This window comes from Canis lupus, chromosome 26 (assembly GCF_011100685.1).
Source record: "Canis lupus familiaris isolate Mischka breed German Shepherd chromosome 26, alternate assembly UU_Cfam_GSD_1.0, whole genome shotgun sequence".
NCBI lineage: Eukaryota > Metazoa > Chordata > Mammalia > Carnivora > Canidae > Canis > Canis lupus.
In genome coordinates, this window is record NC_049247.1 from 24,123,483 (window position 1) to 24,148,430 (window position 24,948).

Below are 24,948 nucleotides of genomic sequence, written 5' to 3' on the forward strand. Positions count from 1 at the left end.
GCGAGCGCGGGGCGGGTGTCAGCTGGCGCCGGGCCTGAGCGCACGGCCGAGCCGCGACCACCGGACACCGCCGGACACCCCGGGAGCTGGTGCCGCGATCGCCCTGCCAGGCCTGGGCCCGGCCGAAGCAAGCAGTAGGTCGCGGGGTCTGGACCGAAGAGAACAAGGAACGAAGACTCCATCTCATCTTGGAGGGGCTTAAAAGCGGGAAGGAGAGTGGGGACTTCACCTGGGCCTGGGCAGAGGTGCCCGCAGCCTCCTAGGCCAGGCTTGAGCCCCGGAGAGCCCGGCACCCAGCAGCGTGGCCTGGGTTCTGCCCTGGCTGAGCCAGGGACACGGCATAGCTCCTGGACCTTGGCTGGCACAGGCCTGCCACAGAAGCAGTGCCCTCACCTGTCTGAGGCGGGCCCCAGGATCTGGGGAACTGGGATCCGGCCTGGCCCACAGGGGGACTCTGGTGGCCCAGAGCTGGTCACTGGGGAGCCGTCCTCCTGCCCCAGACCCACTGGTACGGATGTGTCGCTGCCCGCTGGAGCACCATGACGGCAGGATGACCTCAGCCGAGGCAGTGGCAGTGGCTAGTGGTGCTCGGGTGGCTGGGTCCCCTGAGTGGCCCCCTGACACCCCCCGGACCCTTGGGCAGCCTGGCCGGGCCCGGGTGGCAGTGGCAGCACTGGTGTGGCTGCTAGCGGGAGCCAGCATGTCGAGCCTCAACAAGTGGATCTTCACCGTGCATGGCTTCGGTCGGCCCCTGCTGCTCTCAGCACTGCACATGCTGGCAGCAGCACTGGCATGCCACTGGGGGGCACAGCGCCCCATGCCCAGCCGTACTCGCCGCCAAGTGCTGCTGCTCAGCCTCACCTTCGGCACCTCGATGGCCTGTGGTAACGTGGGCCTGAGCGCGGTGCCCCTGGACCTGGCACAGCTGGCCACCACTACCACACCACTGATCACACTGGCCCTGTCAGCCTTGCTGCTCGGCCGTCGCCACCACCCGCTACAATTTGCCGCCATGGGTCCACTCTGCCTGGGGGCTGCCTGCAGCCTGGCTGGGGAGCTCCGGACACCTCCTGCTGGCTGTGGCTTCCTGCTGGCTGCTACCTGCCTCCGTGGCCTCAAGTCCATTCAGCAGAGTGAGTGCCTGGGTCACTGGCTGAGAATGTGGGGATTGGGGAAGGCGTGTGGCCTGGATGTCCCTGTGAAGAGTATGGCTATTATCCCATTTTCTAAATGAAGAAACGGAGGTCCATGACTTTGGAAGAGGCAGAAATGGAGGCTCAGAAAGGGCAGAGAATTCCGGGCCCCAAACTTAGGCTCTAGACCCCAACCAATATTTAGTAGTTGCCATTGATCTCTGTCTCATGTTTTGTCAAACCGCTTATCTTGTTGAATCTCTATACTGCTCTGATGAAGGAAGTCACTATACTGTCCCCATTGACAGGTAGAGAGACTTGCCCTAGGTCATGTGGCCTTGAGCAGCAGAGGCAAGACCTGAACCCAGGCAGTCAGACTCCATGCTGTCCATGTGATGTGGTGTAAGGCTCTGGACCCACAGGAACACCAGATCATGGGAACCCAAGAGAGAGAAAGAGGGAGGGACCTTGAGCTGGGATTTGGAAGGTGAAGGGTTTGGTTAAGTCTGGAGAATGGCTGATATTTACTGGGAGCTGCAGTGTAACAGGCCCTATGCTGGGTGTTGACCTTGAATTGCCATGGCAACCACAACCTTCATTCTCATTTGATGGTCCAAGGAACTGAGACCTAGAGTTCATGAATTTGCCCCACCTGACCTCTAAAGAAATGAGACAGGGGGGCTCTGGGCAGAAGGTGATGTGGAAGCTCCAGGTTGAGACCCTGCTAAATCACTGAGGGTAGAAGATGCCTTCCTCTCTGTCTTACGAAGGGGCATCTGAGTCACAGTGCCCCCACTCCCCCCGCCTCAACCTAAGGGAGATGTGGGGGAGGGCAGGGTGCCCAGTTGGTGTGGAGAGGCCTGGGATCCAGCCACGCCTTTGTTCATACCTGCTGGTCAACCTTGGGTCTTATCTGGGTCTTAGTCTCCCTGTGTGTGTTCAGAGGAGGAGGTTTGGAGTTGATGGAGTTCCAGGGGCCTCTTGCTTTCTCGCCCTTCCAGCTCCGAGATCTGTGATCCAGGCCTGGGAGGAGGAGGGGCTCCAAGGATGCTAGGCTGGGGTTGGGGGCAGCCTGCAGGAAAGGGAAGGTGGAAGTTAGAGCTCAGGGCTGTCCTGGCATCTTCAGAGCCAGGACTCAGAGGCCCTGTCCCCGTCCTCCTGGGCCCTGAGACAGGACCAAAGCTCTGTTCTATTTTTGCCCTCTAGTTACATGAGAGCTGGTGGCTGAGCTTGGGCCAGAGCTCTGGGCCTAAGTCGGCAGTGGGAAACCTGACCTCTTGCCCCCCACCCCCACCCCAGGCCTACAGCACGCCTGCTTCTCACCCAGGCCTCAGGCACAGCAGGTGCCTGGTCTTGGTCTCTTTCTTGGCTTCTGCCAGCTACCTCCTTCTCTCCCAAGTGTCAAGCACCTGGCCCTTGACGTGGGTTGGGTGCTTCCTCCAGGCTCCTACTGCACCCTCTGCTTCCCATCACAGCTCTGAATGTCCTGTATTGTAGCCACTTGGTTACCTATCTGCATCCCACCAGATAGGAGCTCTGAGAGGGCATGAATGGCTTTCGGCATCTCCACGTCCCCAGCACCTGTCCTGAAGCCTGGCGCAGGCAGGTACTCCCCTTAAGTGGTTGGGTTGTTAACGGCTCTGATGGCAGAAGTGGCAAGCTGGTTAGGCTACGTGGATGCCGTGGATGCTAAGGAGGGAGCTTAGGAGGCTGGAGGCCCCACCAGTCGAGATGGGAGCCTGGCAGAGATGGGGAGGAACAGACTGGAGCCAGGAAGTGAGATGGGGTTTTGATAAGAGGAGGTTTCTACTTCCAGGGGTGCATTTTCAGACTAGAGTGTAAACGGCAGGTACCAGCTCCTTTCCTGAGAGCAGACTCGAGGGGGTAGGGATGAGAGTCCAGGAAGAGGATTACCCAGGCAGCCGAGGGCAGGACCAGTAGCTTCTTTCCCACCTGGGCCACTTGCAGGCCCACAGTGGGGCTACACTCACAGAAAGGGTGGGAAGTGAGGTGCCAGCTTGCTGAACTTGCTTTCAGCTTTACCCACCTGCATCCGAGAGCAGCCTGACCTGATCTCTGCCTGAGCTCTCAGGCTGGTGGCAAGATGCACTCAGAGGCAGAGACTACACTGGTGGGAGAAAAGTTCTAGAATCAAGGTGGGCACAGGTGTGGGGGCGGGGTGGGCAGTTTCTTCTTCCTGGGGAGACCAGAGGAGAGGGCATTCTGGGAGTGGGAAGCAGGCCTTGCTAGGGCACAGATGTCAGCCAGCAGGAGCGGCAGGGAGGATCATGACAGCTGCCGTGGTGAGCGGTTGCCACTGGGCACCAGGCCCTGAGCTCAGCACCTTGCACCCTCCTGTGGCGGGGGGTGTTGTCACATATGAGGACACAGGCTGACATGCGTGATATTACACAGCTAGTGCGGGAGCAAAGAAAGATGGAACAAGCCAGCAGTCGGCGGAACAGAGGGTCTAGAGAACCTTTGTCTGTAGGGTCAGAAGCCTGGGTGCTTTCAGATGCTGAAACAAAATTGCCCTTAGAGGAGGAGAGGTTGAACTAGAGGGTTTGGTGGGGCTGGCAGGGTAGGGATCATTAGGGGGACAGGAAATGGAGTAAGTGGCCTGTGGCAGAGGATCACTGCTCTTTCCCTGGAGGGCCGGAAGGGGAGGCAGAGGGCTGGGTGGGATGCAGACTGTGCAGAAGGGGCTGGGGTGGTGGGGAGGTTAGGACCCTCCTGCCTGGCTGCCTCATGGTGGGCGAAATTCACCTAAACACCTTCCCGTGATGGGACCTCTAATGTATAAGCCACATGCTGCTTGTAATAGTGCTAAATTTGGAGTGAACGAGCAGGAGGCATTCCAATTATCTGTTCATTTCTAGAAATGCTTGAGCTAGAGGGACTGTTGCCTAGAGAACAAAGCCAAAACATCAAAATGAAACCGAGAGAGAAATACGGTTTTCCTCTCCTGGCCTATGAGTAAGCACCCCTGTGGCTCTTTGGAAATCGTGTGTCAGAAAATGCACAGAGGCTCCAAGAGCCCTGGGAGGGGGCCTGGATCAATTACTCATCTCTCTCCACTAAAGCTTGGAGAGGGCCCCAAAACAGCATCACCAGGGTGCAGATACTATCGTTTCACTGGAGCGCTGTCTGACTTTGAAGATGGGCATTGCTTCCTTTGTGAACAGCTGTGTCATAATATGTCTAAGCACGCACACACACACGCACACACACATCTGCAAGCTGGTAGGATCCTCTTTCCATGCAAAACTAAAAGGCTTCCTCTTAGTCCTGGATTCATCTTGACAAGCAGCCTTCGTGTTAGTAGCAAAAGATGCTGCAGATCAGTTATAAACAGTGAGTGACAGCCAAGTGCAAACAATGACTTTCTTGTTCTCCCATCATCCCAGGGGTCATAGTGAATGAAGCAAAGAATGAACCTGCCATTTGACTCCAATTTATTATTATAAAACTTTTTTTTTTATTCTAGTAACTGGCAGAGCTGACCTTCTGCTGGTCTGTCTGCCCTATGGTGGTGGGAGCTGCAGGGTGGGGTAGCGGGTGGGTGAGTAAGGCCTGAGAACAAGAAAGGTGGGTCAGGGTCACTTGGCACAGGGCCTTCCGAGCTGGTTAAGAACCAAAGAGATTTTTCTCCAGGGCCTGGGGAGCCCCCGAAGACTTTGGGGGGGGGGGCACTTTTGTGTTTATTGATCATTTGGCTATCACAAGCAGATGACTATTTCAGCATGTGGAAGGTGGTTTGAAGTGGATGATAACCGGCTTATTTATTTACCTTTTTTTTTTTTAAGATTTTATTTATTTATTCATGAGAGACACAGATAGGGAGAGGCAGAGACACAAGCAGAGGGAGAAGCAGGCTCCATGCAGGGAGCCTGATGTGGGACTTGATCCCGGGTTTCCAGGATCATGCCCTAGGCTGCAGGCGGCATTAAACTGCTGAGCCACCGGGGCTGCCTTTTATTTACCTTTTTACATTTAGCACTCACCTTATAGAGGCTTTCTAAGTGTCATCTACTTTAATATTTACAACAATGCTACGTATTAGGTGTTCTCACCCAACGTTGCAGGTGATACAGAGGTTAAGCACAGGTCACAGTCCAGGTGATGTGACAGGAGTCTTGGCTTTCGTGTTATGGAGCAGGAGCCAGTAATTCTGCGGAGGGGTTGAGGCAGGCTTCCTGGGTGCTGGGCCCCGGAGCCCACGCCGAGTCGGCCAGGTGGCGGGGGTTGTCTCCCTCTGGGTGCTGATGGCTGCTGTCCTGGTTGCAGGTGCCCTGTTGCAGGAGGAGAGGCTGGACGCGGTGACCCTGCTGTACGCCACCTCGCTGCCCAGCTTCTGCCTGCTGGCGGGTGCGGCCCTGGTGCTGGAGGCCGGAGTGGCACCCCCGCCCACTCCCACCAACTCCCACCTCTGGGCCTGCATCCTGCTCAGCTGCCTCCTGTCCGTGCTCTACAATTTGGCCAGCTTCTCTCTGCTGGCTCTCACCTCTGCCCTCACCGTCCACGTCCTGGGCAACCTCACTGTCGTGGGCAACCTCGTCCTGTCCCGACTCCTATTTGGCAGCCGCCTCAGTGCTCTCAGCTACGTGGGCATTGCACTCACCCTTTCAGGAATGTTCCTTTACCACAACTGCGAGTTCGTGGCCTCCTGGGCTGCCCGCCGGCACCCCTGGCGGAGGGACCAGACTGGCAAAGGTCTTTGAGACCTAGGGGAACACCTGGGTTCCCTGGGACGGACCCTAGCCTGAATCCAACGTTGGCCAGTGGCCATGGGAAAAGTAGAGAGCCGGCAGCCACTGGAGCCAAGGGAGAGAGAGGGGCCTTCTGGAAAGGCCACCTTGGAGGCTCTGCCTCCCAGAGAGAACCATTTCCTGTCCCTGCCTGCCTCTCCTCACAGACCTCACTCACCACTGGATGGTGGGTCCAGACCTGGCACAATCACTGTGCTTGTCGGACTGATTATTATGATTAGCATCAACTACTACTCCAAAAATTGCTGGCCAAACTTTGAAAACCTCACCATGTTCTGATGACGACGATGATTCTTGGCGATTGCACAATCCTTCCTCCAGGAAGTGGGGGAGGCAGCTAGGGGGCCCCAGGAAGGGCTTCTTTGTTGCTGGGATCCCCTGGGGAGTGGGGTCATCTGTGCCAACTCTAGGCAGCTGCTGTAGCCTCACCCTTGGGCCCCCCAATTTTGGGTCTTCCATCCTCAAATAAACTATTTTTGCTTGTATACCTGTGTCATTCCTCAGGGTTACAGCCAAGGAAATACAGGGAGAGCTCAGGGCCCCCTGGCCGCTAGCTGCTCCCCCAGAAACCAGGACATCCTCCCTTTCCCATCATGCCCTGTCTGGGTCCCCTTCTCTAAAATCCCTCCACTGGCCGGGCTGCCATTGCTCATTTTCTGCATGGTGGCGGTGGCTTCCTCCCTGCTCTGCTCTGGTTTCTCCACTCCACCTTCCACACAGCTCTGGAATTCTCTTTCTAAAACACACAGCTTCTGGGGCTCTATACTGCTCTGGGGACAAAACAGAACTTCCTGCCCCAGACCACAGGACCCTCAAGATCTGGCCCCTGCGGCCTCACCTGGCTCCTATCTTGCTTCTCTTCTCCTCGGGCTCCACCTTCCATCCTCACCACCTTCCTTCAGGCACCCGGCCCACGAAGGACAGGCGCAGGGTTTCCTGGCCCTGGTCTCCACCCAGGCTGGCCTTTCAGAGGGGAAGTGGGCTCAGGCTGAGTCACTCACTACCCACCCTGCCTGTGACTCAGAGATGCCGCTGGCCCAGCCCTGTCCCTGTGCAGCCTGGGCATTTCCAACCTCCACTCTGAGGCCTGGCCAGACAGGACAGATTAGATGTCTCTGGGTGCAGGGCCTCACAGTACTCAGGACCCTTTCTCTTTCAAGGGAGCTCATTGCCATAGCAGGAGCCTCCCTCTCACACCTGCGTCCTGGTTCCTGGGCCCCCATGGAATACTTGGCTGAAGGGTGAGCCTGCCCCACTGCCCCCAAGCCCTGTCCGATCAAAGCCAGCCCTTGGTGGTTGTAGGGGAGGGCAGGGTGAATTGGAGTCATGCTTGACCTGGGTGCTGGCTTGTCACCAGACTTAGAGCTATCCAGTATTGAGGAGATTCCCCCTGGGCTGGGCTTATATCCTTTCTCACAGTGTGACCTGTTTGGCCTCTCTTGGTGCCACAGCGTCACCAGGAGTGGGCATTGCTGGAATCACTGGTGGGAAGGGCTTAGCAGGTGATTCCCATGCAGGCCACTGTCTCTTAAGGCTCTGCCTTTTACTAGTTGTCTCAGGCAAGTCACTCCGCCTCTCCGAGCCTCAATCTTTGTACCCAGTCCTTGCTGGGAAGCCTCTTCAGGATAACAGACGTCACTTTCCTTGGGAAGCTCTTTCCTACCCTTACCACTGCCCTGCTCCAAGCGAAGCTGACGAGAAGAAGCTGACGAGAATCGCAGCGAAAGGTCATCCCAGCCCCCCACACTTCAGGCAGGGCGCTGAGCACATCCCATTGTCAGAACTAGTCGACCAGAGCCAGACCGGGCTCTGGAAGGGTCAAGGCAGCTGTCCTGCTCACCGTTGTCTCACCAACACCAGCACAGTACCTGGCATGGGTAGAGTGGGTGGAAGAGAATACTAGTCAAGAACAGGGAGTTGGACCTGGGTTCAAACCCCCGGCGTGTCTAAGCTGTGTGACCCCAGGCAAGGGCCTTCTCCTCCTGTGCCTCTGTGTGTTCAGTGGGCACAGCAGTAGAGAACCTAACCCTGTCTAGCTCTGGGGGGCTGCAGTGGGCTAACGTATGGCAAGTGCTTAGCAATAGTGCCTGAAACCTAATAGGTCCTCAAGAAATGTCAGCAGACTAACAACAGAAACCCCAAGGGGTTCCTCGGCTTCCCCCAAAAGCTTTTCATACTAGCCACTTCCCTCCTACCCAGCCTTCCATCCACATTGAGAGTCCCCCAGGACTTGCTCTAAGAGCACAGTGGGAGGGATGCCCCAGCTCTCACCCTCTTGCCCGGCTTTGGAGGAAGCTGGGGAGGCTGGGTCTGTGCTGGGCATCCTGCCACTGTGGATTCAGAACAAAGCTCCTGCCTTGTCTTAGCCCCAGCTGCAAGGGGGCCCCTCCCTACCTCCCCAGGGGGCCCTTGGATTGTCATTCCAGGGGCCAGAGCAAACAAGGACTCTTCTTGCTCTCTGCTCTGTTCCCAAATCAGCTCAGGGATGCCAGAAGCTCCACCATCGTACTGCCCCTGCTCATTTGCCAATACTTCCTGGAAAGAACACAAAACACAGTGGAGAGCCAAGGGAGATTTTGAGCAGGCGAGCGAGCCATGATGTTCAATAAATGTTTCTTGATAGTGGCCTTTTAGTTTGGTCTGGATCTGACATGGAGGGGAAATAGACTGGAGGTAGCGAGATCAGGGAAGAGGTAGTATAGGTCCAGAGGACAATGGGGACAGTGTTGTGGGCACAACACAGAGTACCAGCAGTTGTATAGATTTGGGGTAACAAACTATCCCCAAATATTACACCTTAAAGCAACATGCATGAGAATCTCACAGTTCCTGTGCATTAGGTATTCGGGAGTGGCCTAGTGGAATAGTTCTGGATGTCACCCACGGCTGTAGTCGTAGGAAGGCTTGACTGGGGCTGGAAGGTCCACTTCCAAGAGATGGGTCATACACATGGCTGTTGGCAGGAGGCCTCGGTTCCTTGCCACATGGGCCTTTCCATAGGGCATCTTGAGTGTCCTCATGACATGGTAGTTGGCCTCTATCAAAGTGAGTGAGAAAAAAAGCAAAGAGCCACAATGTCCTTTGTGACCCAATTTCAAAAGTCACACTCATTTCTCTAACATCTTCATTTATTATGTAATTCTAGTACTGTCATTTCTCTGAGATGGGTCAATCCTATCCAGTATGGGCCCTCCAACTTTGACTATCCTAAGGGCATGAATACCAAGAGGAGGGGATCTTTGAAGTTAGCTCAGGCTGGCCACATCAGTGAATGTTTGTTGAATGATTGAGGGGCACACAGCTTGGGGCCATGGGGCCTCCTGCTCCAGGTGGGATTTTGTTGGCCGCACCTCTGCTGTGGGGTCCTGCCCACAGCGGGCACTTGGCAAATGTTTGCTCAGAGAGGGCCGGAGGCTGCTTTCTCTTTTTCTCACTTGCAGACAAGAGAAAGTCTGGGCTCCTTGGTCTGGTATTTGAAGCCCTGGATGCTCTGAGATCTCCAAGCCCATTCCCCATGATTCTTCAGCTATACGAGGCCACCCTTGCTCCCTGTGCCTGATGGAACCCTCTAGTATCTAGGCCTTCTCCTGCCCCCTCCTGACAGCCACAACCATCATGTGCCCCTCCCTCCTCTAATCACTGCCAGCATCCCAACTGGGTAGATTCCAGTGCCGGAGTACCTGCTGCCTGGACTGGGCATTTCGCTTTGTGTGTAACTTTGTTTGGTGTGAGAACCCTGTCCATGCATCTTATGTTGGAACCCAATATCAAACAAGCTGAAGCTGAAGCACCTTAGCTAAACCAGGAAACCCCTCACCACTGAAGCACATCTGCCAAATTTCCCACAAGCCCTGTTTGAAAGCCACAAATCTAGTTTAATCCTTGTCATACATATAAGGAGCCCAAAGAGGAGGAGGAACCAAGATGAAGATCTTAGTCACCAAGATGAAGATCTTAGTCTGTTCAGGCTGCTATAACAAATGCCGTAGGCTGGCCGGCTGGCTTACAAACAACAGAAATTTTTTTAAGGTTTGTTTGTTTGTTTGTTTATTTATTTATTTATTTATTTATTTATTTATTTATGAGAGACACAGAGACAGAGAGGCAGAGAGACATAGGTAGAGGGAGAAGCAGGCTCCATGCAGGGAGCCCGACATGGAACTTGATCCCGGGTCTGCTGGATCACACCCCAGGCTGAAGGCAGCGCTAAACCGGTAAGCCACTGGGGCTGCCCTATACAACAGAAATTTATTTCTTCCAGTTCTGGAGCTCAGGGTGCCAGCATGATGGGGCATGGGGCCTCTTCTGGGTCACTTTTTTGTATCCTTACATGGCAGATGGGGCAATGTGCTCTCTGGGGCCTCTTTTAGAACACTAATCCAATTCATGATGGGTACACTCTCATGACCTCATTATCTCCCAAAGTCCCTACCTCCTAATACCATCATCTTGGGCATTAGGTTTTCAGCATATGAATTTCAAATATTCAGGCCATAGCAAAAATCTGATGCAAAGGGGGGAGCAGCAGGGCTAGGACTTCATCTCCTAATTCTTGGGATCCTGCCATTTCTTGCTCCATGCTCTGCTCTAGAGAACAGAGCCAGCTGTGAAGTTATGGGGACCTGTAGGGTCTGGCCCAGGAGCATCTGCCACAGAAGTTGCCAGCCGGGTATCCCCACCTAGCTCAGTCTGCAAATATTTTTTTTTCAGGGGAAAAGCATTACAAATGTTTTGCCAAGGGGACATCTAGAAACATTTGTGGCAAGAGGCTTTTACATGTGTCGAAAGCTTTCTGCTCTTGGGTGTCTGTTGGCACCTCCGGGAGGTGGGCAGCATGGTGGCTTACTCTAGGTCCTCTGAGACGCAGGCACCAAGATGGAAGGAAAAGTGCAAGGGTTTTATGAAGGCAAACATTTGTGAGAGAAAATGGGAAGCGGACGGGAAAGGCTGGGAGAGCTATCAGACCATGATGTGAGCCAGAGTCTGAGTGGAGGAGAGAGGAGAGCAAGGCTGGGAGAAGCGGTCCTGACCACACTGCACTCCAAGGAAGGTTCAGCATCCCTAAGCCAAAGAAGCCAACAGGACAAGCTCCAAGTCTCCCAGGAGTGGGTCTGCCTTAGCACCCCTGCTATGCTCAGGAACTAGCTAGAAGGAGTCTGAGGGAAGTCTCGCCTCAGCATAAACATGCCCATAGATTTCACATGGCCTTTGGTCAGTTTTACTTTCTGTAATTGGAGGTCTGTGGGACACATTCTTGGCTTACCACAGATGCCATTGTGACTTTTTTTTAAAAGATTTTATTTATTAAAAAAAAAGATTTTATTTATTTATTTATGAGAGAGAGAGAGAGAGAGAGAGAGAGAGGCAGAGACACAGGCAGAGGGAGAAGCAGGCTCCATGCAGAGAGCCCGATGTGGGACTCGATCCCGTGTCTCCAGGATCACGTCCTGGGCTGAAGGGGGTGCTAAACTGCTGGGCCATTGTGACATTCTTAGGGTCATCACAGATGCCATTGTGACTCTCGTTTACACAGCAGACAGAATTCCAGAAAAACTCCAGGGTCTGACTGAAGTCACAAAGCAGGATGAAAACCCACCTCTCAGCTCCCTCTCAAGCTTCGTAAGTGATACTGGTTCTAAGTCCAGAGATGAAGGCTGATGGGTTCCTAGGGCTTTTGGATGAAACGTCCCAGGTACAGGTAAGCAGGACTGTGTACTCTAGGGTCAAGAGCGACCTGTCCCTGGGGTTTGTAAGGAGATCACCATCTTACAGAGGCTGTTCAGGGAAGTCCCCAGGGCCGCTAGCGTGTCACTATTTACCTGACAGGGTATTATGAACCTCACAGAAACTCTCAAGCCAAATTTAATTCGTTTAATTCATCATAAAGAAAGAAAGAAATTCTGGACTTTGAAAGTGGGAAAGTGAAAGGCTCATAAAATCACAGTGACCTGGAATTCCTGCTCCAAGACAGGGTGTTGGGCTGTGAGGATCATTTCATTCTTCCCCTATTACAGGATTATGTTAAAGCTTCAATATGACCTACTTTCCTAGGTTGTTTGACTAAAGGGCCACTCTACAGAGTCTGAAAGAACAGAGTGAACTATTTGGGAAAAGGACTTGGGCACTCTCAAGAGCCCTCAATCTCCACCTCTTCCGCTTAGGATATGAAATCTTGGTCCTACCACAACCAATTCTGAAAATTAAAAAGAATGATTTAAAAAGGAGGATCCAAAATTATATCTCCTCAACTATGAAGAAAATACATGGAAGTAAATGTACACAGTGTACCAAAATGTGGACTTGGTTATTGCTTCAAGATAGTATTATAGATGGACCATATTTGTTTTCCTTTTTCTACAAATGGGCATATATTTTTAAAAATAAACTTCTTAGGGTTCCAGTTCTGAGTAAGGTAGAGTGAGCATCATCTGTCCTTGCCCCAAATGCAACTAAAAACACTGGACCGGATGGAGCAGCTCTCTGAAGACTCTGAAAACGAAATGGTAGCAGGTGGTTTGGGAAAGGGAATCAGAACTTGAAATATAAACAATCTGGCGGTGAGCTTCCTGTTTTGTTTTTTGTTCCTGTATCTCCTGGCCTGGTCTCAAAGGCAGTGTGACTCCTGGAACTGTGCCTGGGCATGGAAGAAAAAAACTCCAAAAAGCCCTGTCCTCCTGGTCTGAAGAGTAAGAAGGAGGGCCACTTTAGGACAAAGTAAGGGAAACCCTTTTTATTTCCCCCCTTTTCTCTTCTTTTGCCCTGCCCCCCAGGAAGGCCTGATACTTGTTAAAACTCAGGCAGCGGCAGTGGCAATGGCAGTGGCAGCTGGCAAAGTACCTAAGACTTAATTTTAGGTCAAGAGCTGGTAGTGGTATGTTTCCTTCCATATGAACTGCTAGATTCCATGAATGGATCTGACTCAACAGTATTCCAATGAGTTTCACACTAGGTAGTCTGACTCATAAACTAGGTAGTCCACCCAGATTTCAGACCGGTCCCTGGGTGGCACAAACTTAGGACAGATTTAAACTACATTGCCAAAGTTTTGAAAATTGAACTCACATTGGAACTATGGCCCTTTTATTTTATTTTAAAAAAGATTTTATTTATTTATTAGAGACAGAGAGAGAGAGAGAGAGGCAGAGACACAGGCAGAGGGAGAAGCAGGCTCCATGCAGGGAGCCCAATGTGGGACTCGATCCTGAGTCTCCAGGATCACACCCTGGGCTGAAGGTGGCGCTAAACCACTGAGCCACCTGGGCTGCCCACTATGGCCTTTTTATTTATTTATTTAAAAAATTTTTTTTTAATTTTTATTTATTTATGATAGTCACACACAGAGAGAGAGAGAGAGGCAGAGACACAGGCAGAGGGAGAAGCAGGCTCCATGCACCGAGAGCCCGATGTGGGATTCGATCCCGGGTCTCCAGGATCGCGCCCTGGGCCAAAGGCAGGCGCCAAACCGCTGCGCCACCCAGGGATCCCCAACTATGGCCTTTTTAAAACCCAAAATTCAACTGAGTAGATTTCAAAGATCTTATTGGCTTTATTCAATGATTCATGAACCTAGCAGCATCCAATCTAGCAGAGAGAAAGGTGCTCCAAGGAGCTATACAAAATGGAAGACTTCTATAAGCAGAAAGGAACAGGTACGAGGAAGTTATTTTAGGCAAAAAAGTGGGTAGGTTATTGCAAGGTTATTTTTCCTTCGGGGACAGCAAGGATCTGTCAGGCCGATTATCTAACTAGTGCCAATCAGGCAACTTTTGATTGATTGGTTTAAGATTCCATTTCTGGTAGAGTTAAAACTATAATTAAATTAAGTCTCAATTTGGTGGCTTGGGGCTTAGCATAAATGACTTCATTTTGTGCTTATAGTGTTGTTTTTAACAGTCCATAGGAGGCAGATCAGAACTGAACCTCAATGGGTCAACTGCCTCCTAAAACAAAAACTCATCATTTTCCATAGGATTTAACCAACACCTAGAGTCTCATAACATAATATTCGAAATGTTCAGGATACAATCTCAAATTACTCTACATACAAAGAACCAAGAAAGTCTGAACACTGAGATGATCTGGATGGAATAGTCAGAAAAAGACTTTACAAATGAAAAGATAAAAATAGAAAGATACAGAAAAATAGAAGATACAGAAAAATAACCAAATAGAAAAATTTAAACTAAGAAATTACACTCATCAAAAATTGAAAATATACTGGATGGCCTTAGTAGCAGAATGGAGATGACAGTTCAAGTCTGTGAACTTGAAAATAGATCAATAGAAGTTAACTGTCATAGGCAGAATACCCATCCTTTCCAAAGATGTCCATGCTGTATTTCCTGGAAATAGTGAATGTTGCTCTATATGACACAAGGGACTTTGCAGATCATTTGAAGTTTTGGACTTTAAAATCAGGATTATCTGGATTATTGGACAGGCCTAATCACATGAATCCTTAAAAGCAGAGAATTTCTCTGGCTGGATTTAGAGAGATGCAACAGAAGGAAAAGTCAGAGGTATTCAAAGTGTGAGAAGGACTCAACCCCCTGGATAGCATTTGAAGGAATATGGGCAGCTTCTAGGAGAAAGGACCAGCCTCCAGCTGATAGTTAATAAGGAAATGGGGCCCTCTATCCTACAACTACAAGGAACTGAATTCAGTCAACAACCTTAATAAGCTTGGAAGCAGAATCCTTACCAGAGCTTCCCTGTAAAAAGAAAAAAAAAATGCACATGATTTCAGCCTTATGAAACATTTTGACTTTGGCTTTGTGAGACTCTCAGCAAAGGATTCAGTCAAGCCCAACCAGACTTCTGACCTACAGAAATTGTGAAATATTAATAGGTATGGTTTTAAGCCATTAAGTTTGTGGTAATTTGTTATAGCAGCAAAAGAAAACTAACACATTATCCACTGAATATCAGAAGTGGTTAAGATATTAATTCTAAATAGATTCTGAAAAATTAAATACATATAATATATTCTCTAGTGTAACCTCTGAAACAACTACATAAAATCAAAATGGAATACTTTTAAAATATTCAATAACCTCTGAAACAACCATATAAAATAAAAATGGAATACTTTAAAGATATTCAATAATCCAGAAGGCAGCAGGAAAAGGGAAACAAATGGAAAACAGAGGAGACAAACAGAAAACAAAATGGTAGTCCTAGATCCAAATATTGATAATTTCGGTCTAAACACACCAATTAAAAGACAGATTGGATGTGTAAAAAAAAAGGACTCAAATCTATGGCGTCCATAAGAAATCCATGTTCGATCTAACAATATAGTAGATTCAAAGTAAAAGGATGTAAAAAGGTATGTCATGCAAATACTAAAAACAAACTAAAAAATTATTAATATTAAAATATTAATATTTGACAAAGTAGACTTCAAAAAATTAAGAAGGGGACGCCTGGGTGGCTCAGCGGTTAATGGTCTGTCTTCGACTCAGGGCATGATCCTGGAGTCCCAGGATCGAGTCCCACATGGGGCTCCCTACATGGAGCCTGCTTCTCCCTCTGCCTATGACTCTGCCTCTCTCTCTGTCTCTCATGAATAAATAAATAAAATCTTTAAAAAAATTAAGGATAAGGAGACAATTGCATATTGAAAAAAGATCAATTCACTATGAAGACATAATAATCCTAAATATATGTATATACCTAACAACAAAGCTTAAAAATACATGAAAAAATTAATAGAATTGAAAGGAGGTGTAAACAAACCTACAATTTTAAATACTTCAACACTCTTCTCTCAGTAACCAATAAAACAAACAGAAAATTAGGATAAGTATGAAAGAATCAAAACCACCATCAATCATCATCAATCAATAAACTGACTTTTATTAGCCACTCTATCCAAAATAACCTTTTTTTCCTCAAGAGCACATGAAACATTCACCAAGATAGACCAAATCCTATCTGATAAAGTAAACATTAACAAATTTAAAAGAAATAAAATCATACAACTTATGTCCTTTGATCATGATGGAATTAGAAACCAATAACAGAGATGGTTGTAAAATTTCCAATACTTAGAAATTAAACTATACACTTCTAAATAATACATGTGTAAAGGAGGATATTTTGAGAGAAACTGGAAAATATTTTGAAATGAACAAAAATTAAAATGCAACACATCAAATTTGTGGGATGCAGGTCTAAAATCTAAGTTTCTGCCTTATAAAATTAGAAAAGAGAACAAGATAAATTTGAAATAAGCAGAACCATGGAAATAATAAAGAACAGAAATCAATGAAGTAGAAAAGGGAAGAACAAAAAGAGAAAATAAACAGGGTAGGTAATTGTCTAAAAAGATTTTAAAAAATTGATAAACCTCTTGCCAGACTAATAAAGAAATAAAGAGAGAAGACAAATTATCAGCATGAAGAATAAAAAGGTGATATTTCTGTGGACTCTGCAGATAATAAAGATAATAAGGAATACTACAAATAACTCTCTGTGCATAAATTTGACAACTTGGATGAAATGGAGCTAATCCTGAAAAATCACAAACTACAAAAACTCACCAAAGATGAAATAGGTAACTTGAATAGTCCTAATGACTAAAAGAATGGAATTCATTGTTGAATTCTTTTTTTTTTTAAGATTTTATTAATTTATTCATGAGAGACAGAGAGAGAGAGAGAGAGAGAGGCAGAGACATAGGCAGAGGGAGAAGCAGGCTCCATGCAGGGAGCCCAATGCAGGACTCAATCCCAGGGCTCCAGGATCATGTCCTGAGCCAAAGGCAGGCGCACAACCACTGAACCACCCAGGCGTCCCAGTTGTTGAATTCTTCTGAAAAAGAAATCTTCAGGTCTAGATGGTTTCACTGATGAATTCTACCAAACATTTAAAGAACATTTAAATTTACATCACTTTCAGTAAGTAGAAGGGGAGACAATACTTTCCTCCCTAACTTCCTTAATTTAACAAAGGGCTTCCTTAACTACAAAAAGCCTATAACTAACATCATAATTAATGGTAAAAGGCTGAACACTTCCTAAGACCAGGAACAAAGAATGTCTGTTTCATCACTCATATTCATCATTGTACTAGAAGTCATAGCCAAGTAATAAAATAATAAATCAAAGACATTCAGGATGGAAAGGAAGCAATAAAACTATTTCTATTTGTACATGACAAGACTGTCTACATGTAGATTGCAAAGGAATCTACAAAAATGTTCTTAGCAAGGTTACAGGACACAAAGTCAAAATACAAAAATCAACTGTGTTTCTATATAGCACCAACAGTGAACAACTGGAAGCCAACATTAAAAACTTTTTTACACATGTCCTTCCTCAAAAGAAATACTTAGGTATAAATACAGTAAAATATATAAGATTTACATGCTGAAAACCACAAAACACTGATGAAAGACATCAAGACCTAACCAATGGGGAGGCATACTATATTCATGGATTGGAAGATTCAACTGAGTAAAAATGGCAATTCTCCCCAAAATTGGCCAATAGATTTAACACACTTTCAATGGAAATCCCAGGAGGTGTTTATTACTGTTGTTGATACAGACAAGTTGGTTCTAAAATTAATATGAAAGGCAAAGAAATTAGAATAGCCCCCCAAAACTTCTTGTAAAGAAAATTGGAGGACTCATACTGTCTGACTTGAAAACATATTATAAAGCTACAGTAATCAAGATAGTGTGGTATTGGTGAAGTGAAATCACAGGGAATAAAAAGTCCAAAACAGACCTACACAGAGGAGCAAAGGTAGCTCAATAAAGGACAGTTTTCAACAAATGTAGTTGAAACCATTAGATAATTACATGAAAAACTATGAACCTCAAACAAATCCTCACAACTTAAACCAAAGGACCATAAAAATAAGTGAAAAATTTAGACCCTCAAACTGAACATAGGAGTAAATCTTTGTGATCTGGGGTTAGGCAGAGTTCTTAGACATGACACCAAAAAACAATCCATAAAAGGAAAAATTGGCAAGTAGCATTTCATCAAAATTAAAAACTTTGCTCTGCAAAAGATACTTCTAGGAGAAATGAAAAGATAAGCTAGACTGGGAAAAATATTTACAAATCTTTATCTGACAAAGGACTTGTATTCAGAATATATAAAGTATTCTCAACACTCAAGAGTGAGAAAACAGCCCAATTTTAAAATGGGCAAAAGAATAGACACTTCACAAAAGAAGGTATGTGGAAGGCAATTAGGCACACAAAAAGATATTCAACATTAGGAAAATGTAAATTTAAACCACAATGAGCTAATACCACACACCTATCAGAATGGCTAAAATAAAAAATATTGGCAGTACCAAATACCAAATACTAGTGTAAAAATGGATCTCTTATAGTGGAATGCAAAACAGTATAGCCACTCTGGAAGTCTGGCAGTTTTTTTAGAAAGTTAAACATAACCTTTGCCATATAACTGATCAGTCCCATTTGTTGGTATATAGCCTAGATAAATGAAAACTTATGTTCACATAAAAACCTGTAAACAAGTGTTTGTAGCAGTTTTATTCAAAATTAGAATAACGCAAATATCCTTCAGTGGGTGAATATGAAAACAAACTGTGGTTATCCATACAATGAAATACTACTTAGCTATAAAAAGCAACATGTATGAAACTCAAAGATATACTGAAAGAAGCCTTTAGAGGTTACATCCTCTATGATGCTATGTATGTGACATTCTAGAAAAGGCAAATCTATAGGAACAGAGATCAGATTGGTATGTGCCACAGGCTGGGGGCAGGGCAAAGGTTTGACTACAAAGTGGTGGCATAAGAGGATTTTTTGGATGATGGAACTGCTCTGTGTTCTGATTGTAGAGGTAGTTATACAGATGTGTTAAAACAGAACTGCACATATAATTAATTTTATCGTATGTTAACTCAAAAATTTTTTTAAATGAAGATAAGATATGTCACAATCAATTTCTCTCTAAAAAGGCTCTAAGAGAAACTTTCCATCTGGGTTTCTTCCAGAAAGACTGCTTTGTGGGGGCCCTGCCACATCAGCCCTGGTGTTCGTGTGTCTGTTTGTTCGCCTGTGTAATGAGAAGTCAGTCCAAAGCAGTGATTTTCCTTCTCCTCTTCACCCTAAAATTGCACCCCTGGGCATGCCCTTTATGAAAGTGGCAGTAGGGTAGGTTTGGAGGGAGAAGGCAAAATTTGGCCTCCACTGGGCTCTGGATTCACAGAACAGTTGTGCTTTTGTCTGTCTCATATAAGGTTCATCTGAAAACCTCTGGGTTAGAATAACTGGTCTTAAGTCAGATCCTTAGGCCCCTACGAGGTTTGAACAATCCTGGACTTCAGGGCATATAGCTGGGGCTGACTCATTTGTCCCTTTGGCATGTGCCCCCATGGACCCAGTGGTTAGCCGGCACCCACATTAATGGTCAGCAATCTAAACAAGGCCTTTTAGAGGAAGCTGGAAGTGTGTTCCTTGCTTTAGGACCAAGATCACACGTGGATTGAACACAATGGGAACTCGGAAAAGGCTACGAAGTTTAGGCCTCTTCTAAGGTAGGGTCTGAAAGAACCTCAGACCATTTTTTTTTTTTTTTTTCCCACACAGGATGACTTTTATGAAGAGCATTTTGTAAACAGTGAAAGGCTGTGTACGGATGGTTTGGAAATGCTATCATGAGGATGACCACACTGACCCAGACCAGCAGGGCCAAAGCAGCATCCGTAATGAGAGTTGCTACCATAAAGTACCTACCACGTGCCAGGCGCCGTGTTAAGGGATCGTTGAATCTTCATGACAACGCTGGGAGGAAAGGGCTGTCAGTGGTTGGACAGATGAGAAAGCTGAGGTGCCAAGAGGTCCTGATCACATGGGGGAGGAAGTGACAAGGCTAGGTTCCGGTCTGCAGCTCTGGCTTTCCAAATCGAGACCTTTGAGGGGAACCCCTGAAGCCTGATGTCAGGTCTGCTCTTCACATGTGCCTCTAAGAAGAAACTAATGCCATCCCCCAAAAGCTGGCAGGGAACGGCCAAGGATACTTTGAGATCTTGCCATGTATGACAGTACTCAAAATCAAATATATTCTTAAAAATTTTATGACTATGAAATGCTTTCTTTGAAAAACTATGTCATATGTAAATCAAATCCAGGAAACCAGAGTTGGGCCCCTGTGGGTTGAAGGTGGAAGCAGGGTTGGCCTGGGCCCCCAGGACCAGTGCACTACCCAAAGGCCACTTATCTAGGGGATTGGCACTTACTGTGAACACCACAGGAGGCACCATGATGGTTAAGGCTCTGGCTTTGGGTTTGAAAGAATAAAGTGGAATTGTGGCTGACTCATTCATTCCTGGGTTAGTCGGTCTGGTGGAGGACAGCAGGATTCTAGGCTTGCTAAACGCGTAAGGTGCTGGACTTTGACCCGGACACTTGCCTCACTCTCCCCTCTGGCCAGCAGCCGTGACATGTCACTTAGAGGGTTGGAAACTTCTCTGCACCAATGGGCAGTTAGTGAATTTCGTCTTTGAAGATATGGATAATAAGGTTAAAATCTACAGCACCTTTCCTTTTTTTTCTGACCCTCATAAAAGGCATCATCTGTTTTGTCTGTACCAACAAAAGGAGAATGTTTAAGTTCAGATCGTGGTGGAGGGTCTACAGCAGATCTGCACCCCCGACCTGGGTGCGGGGACTGGTAGGATGGCTCACAGTGGAATCATCAAATGGACCTCCTTCTCATAGATGTCAGGGATCACTCCCATAGGGGAGCTGACCATGTGCACGGTATTCTTGCCAAACAGCTGGAATTCGTAGTGGATGAGCTGCTCCCAAAACCCACTGTTGGGTCGGATGATGGGCCGGCATGACTTGGTCCACGTGTGGGCATCCAGCAGGGACATGGCGTGGTACTTCATGAGGTAGGCCAGGCAGAGGGCAGCTGAGCGGCTCACACCAGCGGCGCAGTGCAGGAGCGTGCGGCCCTGCTTCATCTCTACACTGTGGATGTGGTCGGCTATGGGATCAAAGAAGTCACAGAGACGCGAGATGGGTGTGTCAGCCACAGGCACCTGTACGTACTGGATGTCCTCGTATAAGGTGTTTACCACTTCCACCGAGACGTTGATGACCGTGGTGATCTGGTTGCTGGAGAGCATGAGCTTGTTGTTGGCGGCCACTCCATTGCTGATATACAGGCTGCTGGTGATCTGTGAGAGGCCGCTGACCACGGGCTGCCGGAACTGAACCGGAAAGGTGCACGGGGGTGCTGTCATCAGGCCAGGCGGTCAGCGGCCAGGGAGGCACAAAGGCTACATCTTTCTGTTAGGCCATGCCATGGAAAACTGCAAGGAGGGAGAGAACATTTAAGAGAGCAGGAGGCCAGCCGGGCCAGAAAGCCAACCCCAGGGGATTTCTGGGGAATGGATAAATGGGTCAATACTGGATCTCCAAAGTAGTCCTCTGACCATCCCAGCAGAAGTACCCAAAGAACTTATCTACAAGTCTGGAACTCGAGGCCTCCCTTGAGGGGCTCCACATCTCTAGCTAAGCAAGCTGACTGGTGTCCATCAGCTGGGCCTTGGCCCCTCTGCCTAGGTTCACAGCCCTCTTCTCCCTCTAAGTGGGAGGAGCCACAAGCAGCCTCTTGCTTCTCCTCTGACTTTATGCTCAAATCATGAGATTCTGAAGCACTGACATGGTGCTAGAGCCTACTGTGCTGGAAGTCACTGGTGGTATAAGAGAAAGGGGGGTCTCAGATTCCCCCCTCCAAGAACCATCCCTCTGAAGAGATAGGTTGTGCTTCTGTGAAAGTGATGTCAAATTAGAGAGTCCTACATTAACGAAGCTCTTGCACTTTGCCTCTAAGGAGAGGGACTGGGGAAGAGGGTGGCTGAAAGCTTCCTGGAGGCCAGCATGAAGGGCACTAGAGCAGCTCCCAGAGAAACAGAGGGGCCTCAGGTAGACAAGCTATACCAGCATGATGCTGTGTGCAGCAGGGCTGTGGCAGGCACCCCAGGGAGGGGCACACCCCTGCTTTCTCCTAAGAAATCCTAGGCCCAGGCAGCCTGAGTAGCTCAGCGGTTTAGCGCTGCCGTCTTCGGCCAAGGGCGTGATCCTGGAGACCGGGGATCAAGTCCCACGTCGGGCTCCCTGCATGGAGCCTGCTTCTCCCTCTGCCTGTGTCTCTACCTCTCTGTCTCTCTGTTTCTCATGAATAAATAAGTAAAATCTTAAAAAAAAAAAAAAAAAAAAAAAAAAGAAAGAAATCCTAGGCGCTTCATTCTCCCAGTCTTGAACAAAGCTGCAACAATAGCACATTTTCATATGTTCCACTGAAACAGGAGTATTTGGATTTAGAGCACACTTCTCAAGGCCAAATGGCAGTCTTCATCAGGCAGAGACAAGTGAGGAGCAGAAGTTCTGTTCCCCTGCATAATATATTTCACTGGCTGGGCAGCCCTGGTGGCGCAGCAGTTTGGCGCCGCCTGCAGCCCGGGGTGTGATTCTGGAGACCCGGGATCGAGTCCTACATCGGGCTTCCTGCATGGAGCCTGCTTGCTTCTCCCTCTGCTTGTGTCTCTGCCTCTCTCTTGGCTCTCTATGAATAAATAAATAAATCTTAAAAAAAATATATATATATATATATATATTTCACTGGCTGCCCACTGTCAGGATGAGATGGAACCCCTTAGCTTGGCTGTCAAGGCCATTTGTGGTCTGGCTCCTGCCCATCTCTATCCCTTCTATTAGCTTTTCCTACGTCCTGAAGGACCTCAGCTAGGCTGAGCCATGTACAGTGTCACATGGACACCTGGTCCTCCCTGGTCCAGGGCCTTCATCTTTGCTGCTCTCTTGGCCTAGAACCCTGTTTCCCTACCAGCCTATGACATCATGATCTGTTCCATTCAGCAGAGGACTTGGGATCTTAGCCAAGGGTCACTTCCTGAGGGAAACCTCCTGGAACCATACCCCTCCCCTATGTTTAATCAAGTCCCTGCTCCTCCAGGCCTTCTAAGTCTTATGTGCTCTTCTTCCTACTACTTCCTGAAGATGTGTTTTTTTTTTTGTCTTGATTCATCTGTGAGTTCTATTGGGATTCGCTATAACTATCTTTACTCCTACTCCATCACCAATGCTAAGTTCTGCGTCCGTACAAGTAGTTGCTTGATACATATCTATTGAATGAGGAATGACTCCAACAGCCATAACTCTGCCTTCTGAGAGATCTGGAAAGGATGAGTTCTCTGTCTTTGTTCATCTGAAATTTGGGGTTGGGGAAAGGGCTTGGTGGAGGTGAGGGTGGTTCCTAAGCTGCTGGAAAGCAAGGCCAAAGGCTACATAGGAAATCCTATCGGCCAATGCCCTAGAGTCAAATACAACAGGCTCACCCCAGGAAGGCCAGATGGGGTTGTTTGTTCTAAGGGTCATGTGGGGCAGAGAAAAAGCCCCCCAAAAACTCAGTTGAAAGCCTAAATGCTAAGGGATGTTCATCACGCAAAATGGATTCTTATCACCCGAAAGCCCAGAGAAAAGTGCACTGCGGGTCCCCAAAATTAGTGCCCAGTAGGAAACAGAAATAGAGGAAACTGCTATCCATCCCAGTGACAGAAAGTTAGCAAAGAAGACATTTCTCTTGAAGGTAAGGGTAGCAATGGGAAGAGAGACATTTTCATGCTAGTTAAGAAATATTTTTCAGGCTCTGTATTAGGGGCTGGAGATATTGAAATGTAGACAGTCATGGCCCCTTCTTTCACAGAGCTCAAAGTCTAGTGGGAGAGGCAGATATTAAATAGGCAATTGTAGGGCAGCCCGGTGGCAAAGCCTTCAATCCAGGGCATGATCCTGGAGACCCGGGATCGAGTCCCACGTCGGGCTCCCTGCATGGAGCCTGCTTCTCCCTCTGCCTGTGTCTCTGCCTCTCTCTCTCTCTCTGTGACTCTCATAAATAAATAAATAAATAAATAAATAAATAAATATTTAAAAAAAGGCAATTATAGGCACAACAGAGCTGGAAAATAAGAATAATAGTGCCTGTCTTATAAGACCTTCTGAGGATGAAATGAGGTAACCCAGGTAAACTAAAGGGCCTGACACAGAGTAAGCCCTCTATAAATGGTAACTCTTCTTTTTTTTTTCTTTAATGGTAACTATTCTTACTGCTGTTAGGGACGTTGAAACGTAAAGCTTTATGGGAGGGAAGAATAAAGGGATTTATTTCAGGCTTGGGGCCAGGGAGTTGCAAAGATCGCCTCAAGAAATGACACAAAGATTTGAAGAACATTTAGCGTGGGGGGTGGGGAGGGGGGTGGTGACTAGTTTCACCGTTTTATAGCCTATAAAGCCTCTGGCGTCCTTCATCTGGTTCTGTTTTCAAGCAAACATAATAGGCCGGTGTCTGTAACTAATATCTTCGTTTTACACAAGGGAAAGTGAAGTAGAGGAGAGAAAAGGGCCTGTCTAGGGTCACAAAGCACGGTCCGAAAGCTGGTCTTTCTGGTCTCATTATGTGTGGGAAAAGTCGGCAAGCACCGCGGGGCGTTCATTAATATTGGCTTATAAGCGTGCAACGAAGCCCGCGGGTTGACAAGAGCAAAGAGCCACATCCAGGGGTGAGCCGCCCAGGCTTCCTGCGCAGCTGACGTTGGCCTGCGCTCCCTCGTCTGTTGGGCGTCAAGACCCCCCCCAGTCTTACCTCTCTCCCGTTCGTTCAGGAAGCAGCCGCGCCGGAAGCCTCGGCTGAGGGTCTCCGGGTGAGGGAAGATCTGTCACCATCCGGGCGCCACCATCCCTGGCTACCCCGCGCTCTGGTTTCCATAGCAACAGTCCCTCCCCGCGGGGAGGAATCAGTAGTGCCGGGTCCTCAGAGAAAGCCCGGCCTCGTCTCAGCTCCCTGGAGCCGCCCCCCCACCCCCGGCCTTACTCGGTTACCCGCCCCGCGATCACGCGGGGGCCGCAGGAGTCCTAGCCGAGAGGTAGTGTCAGCTCAGCGCGCCGCTGCCCGCTCTGTCACGCGCAGCCCGTCTCCACGGCAACGCGCCCGGCTGCACCACGGCGGCCGCCGAGGGACAATCCT

General features: G+C 48.2%; 3 protein-coding genes across 8 annotated transcripts in view; 2 read left to right on the forward strand and 1 right to left on the reverse strand.

Moving 5' to 3' along the window:
• Positions 1–6,387, forward strand: SLC35E4 (solute carrier family 35 member E4). Its single transcript, XM_038575662.1, has 2 exons — positions 1–1,133; positions 5,421–6,387. Exons 1-2 carry the CDS (start codon positions 515–517, stop codon positions 5,852–5,854), a joined length of 1,053 nt encoding a protein of 350 aa, XP_038431590.1. The 5' UTR covers positions 1–514; the 3' UTR covers positions 5,855–6,387.
• Positions 5,429–24,903, reverse strand: DUSP18 (dual specificity phosphatase 18). 5 transcript variants are annotated; one of them, XR_005379381.1, is made up of 4 exons: positions 24,568–24,903; positions 20,138–21,217; positions 8,297–8,437; positions 5,429–7,770 (listed from the first exon to the last, which is right to left on the reverse strand). XR_005379381.1 is itself a non-coding variant. In XM_038575663.1 (2 exons), exon 2 carries the CDS (start codon positions 21,146–21,148, stop codon positions 20,582–20,584), a length of 567 nt encoding a protein of 188 aa, XP_038431591.1. In that variant the 5' UTR covers positions 21,149–21,217; positions 24,568–24,903; the 3' UTR covers positions 18,402–20,581. The 5 variants fall into 5 exon arrangements, 1 of the variants encoding a protein (XP_038431591.1); XR_005379380.1 differs by lacking the exon at positions 8,297–8,437 and adding an exon at positions 8,699–8,939; XR_005379382.1 differs by lacking the exon at positions 8,297–8,437.
• Positions 11,444–24,948, forward strand: part of OSBP2 (oxysterol binding protein 2) — a 212,183-nt gene continuing 198,678 nt past the window's right edge. The window contains exon 1 of one of the 2 annotated variants that reach the window (XM_038575656.1): positions 11,444–11,600. The gene's annotated coding sequence lies outside the window, so the exon portion shown is untranslated. Of the gene's footprint in view, positions 11,601–12,512; positions 12,617–24,948 lie in introns of those variants that run through there. The other variant, XM_038575658.1, reaches the window with a different exon arrangement.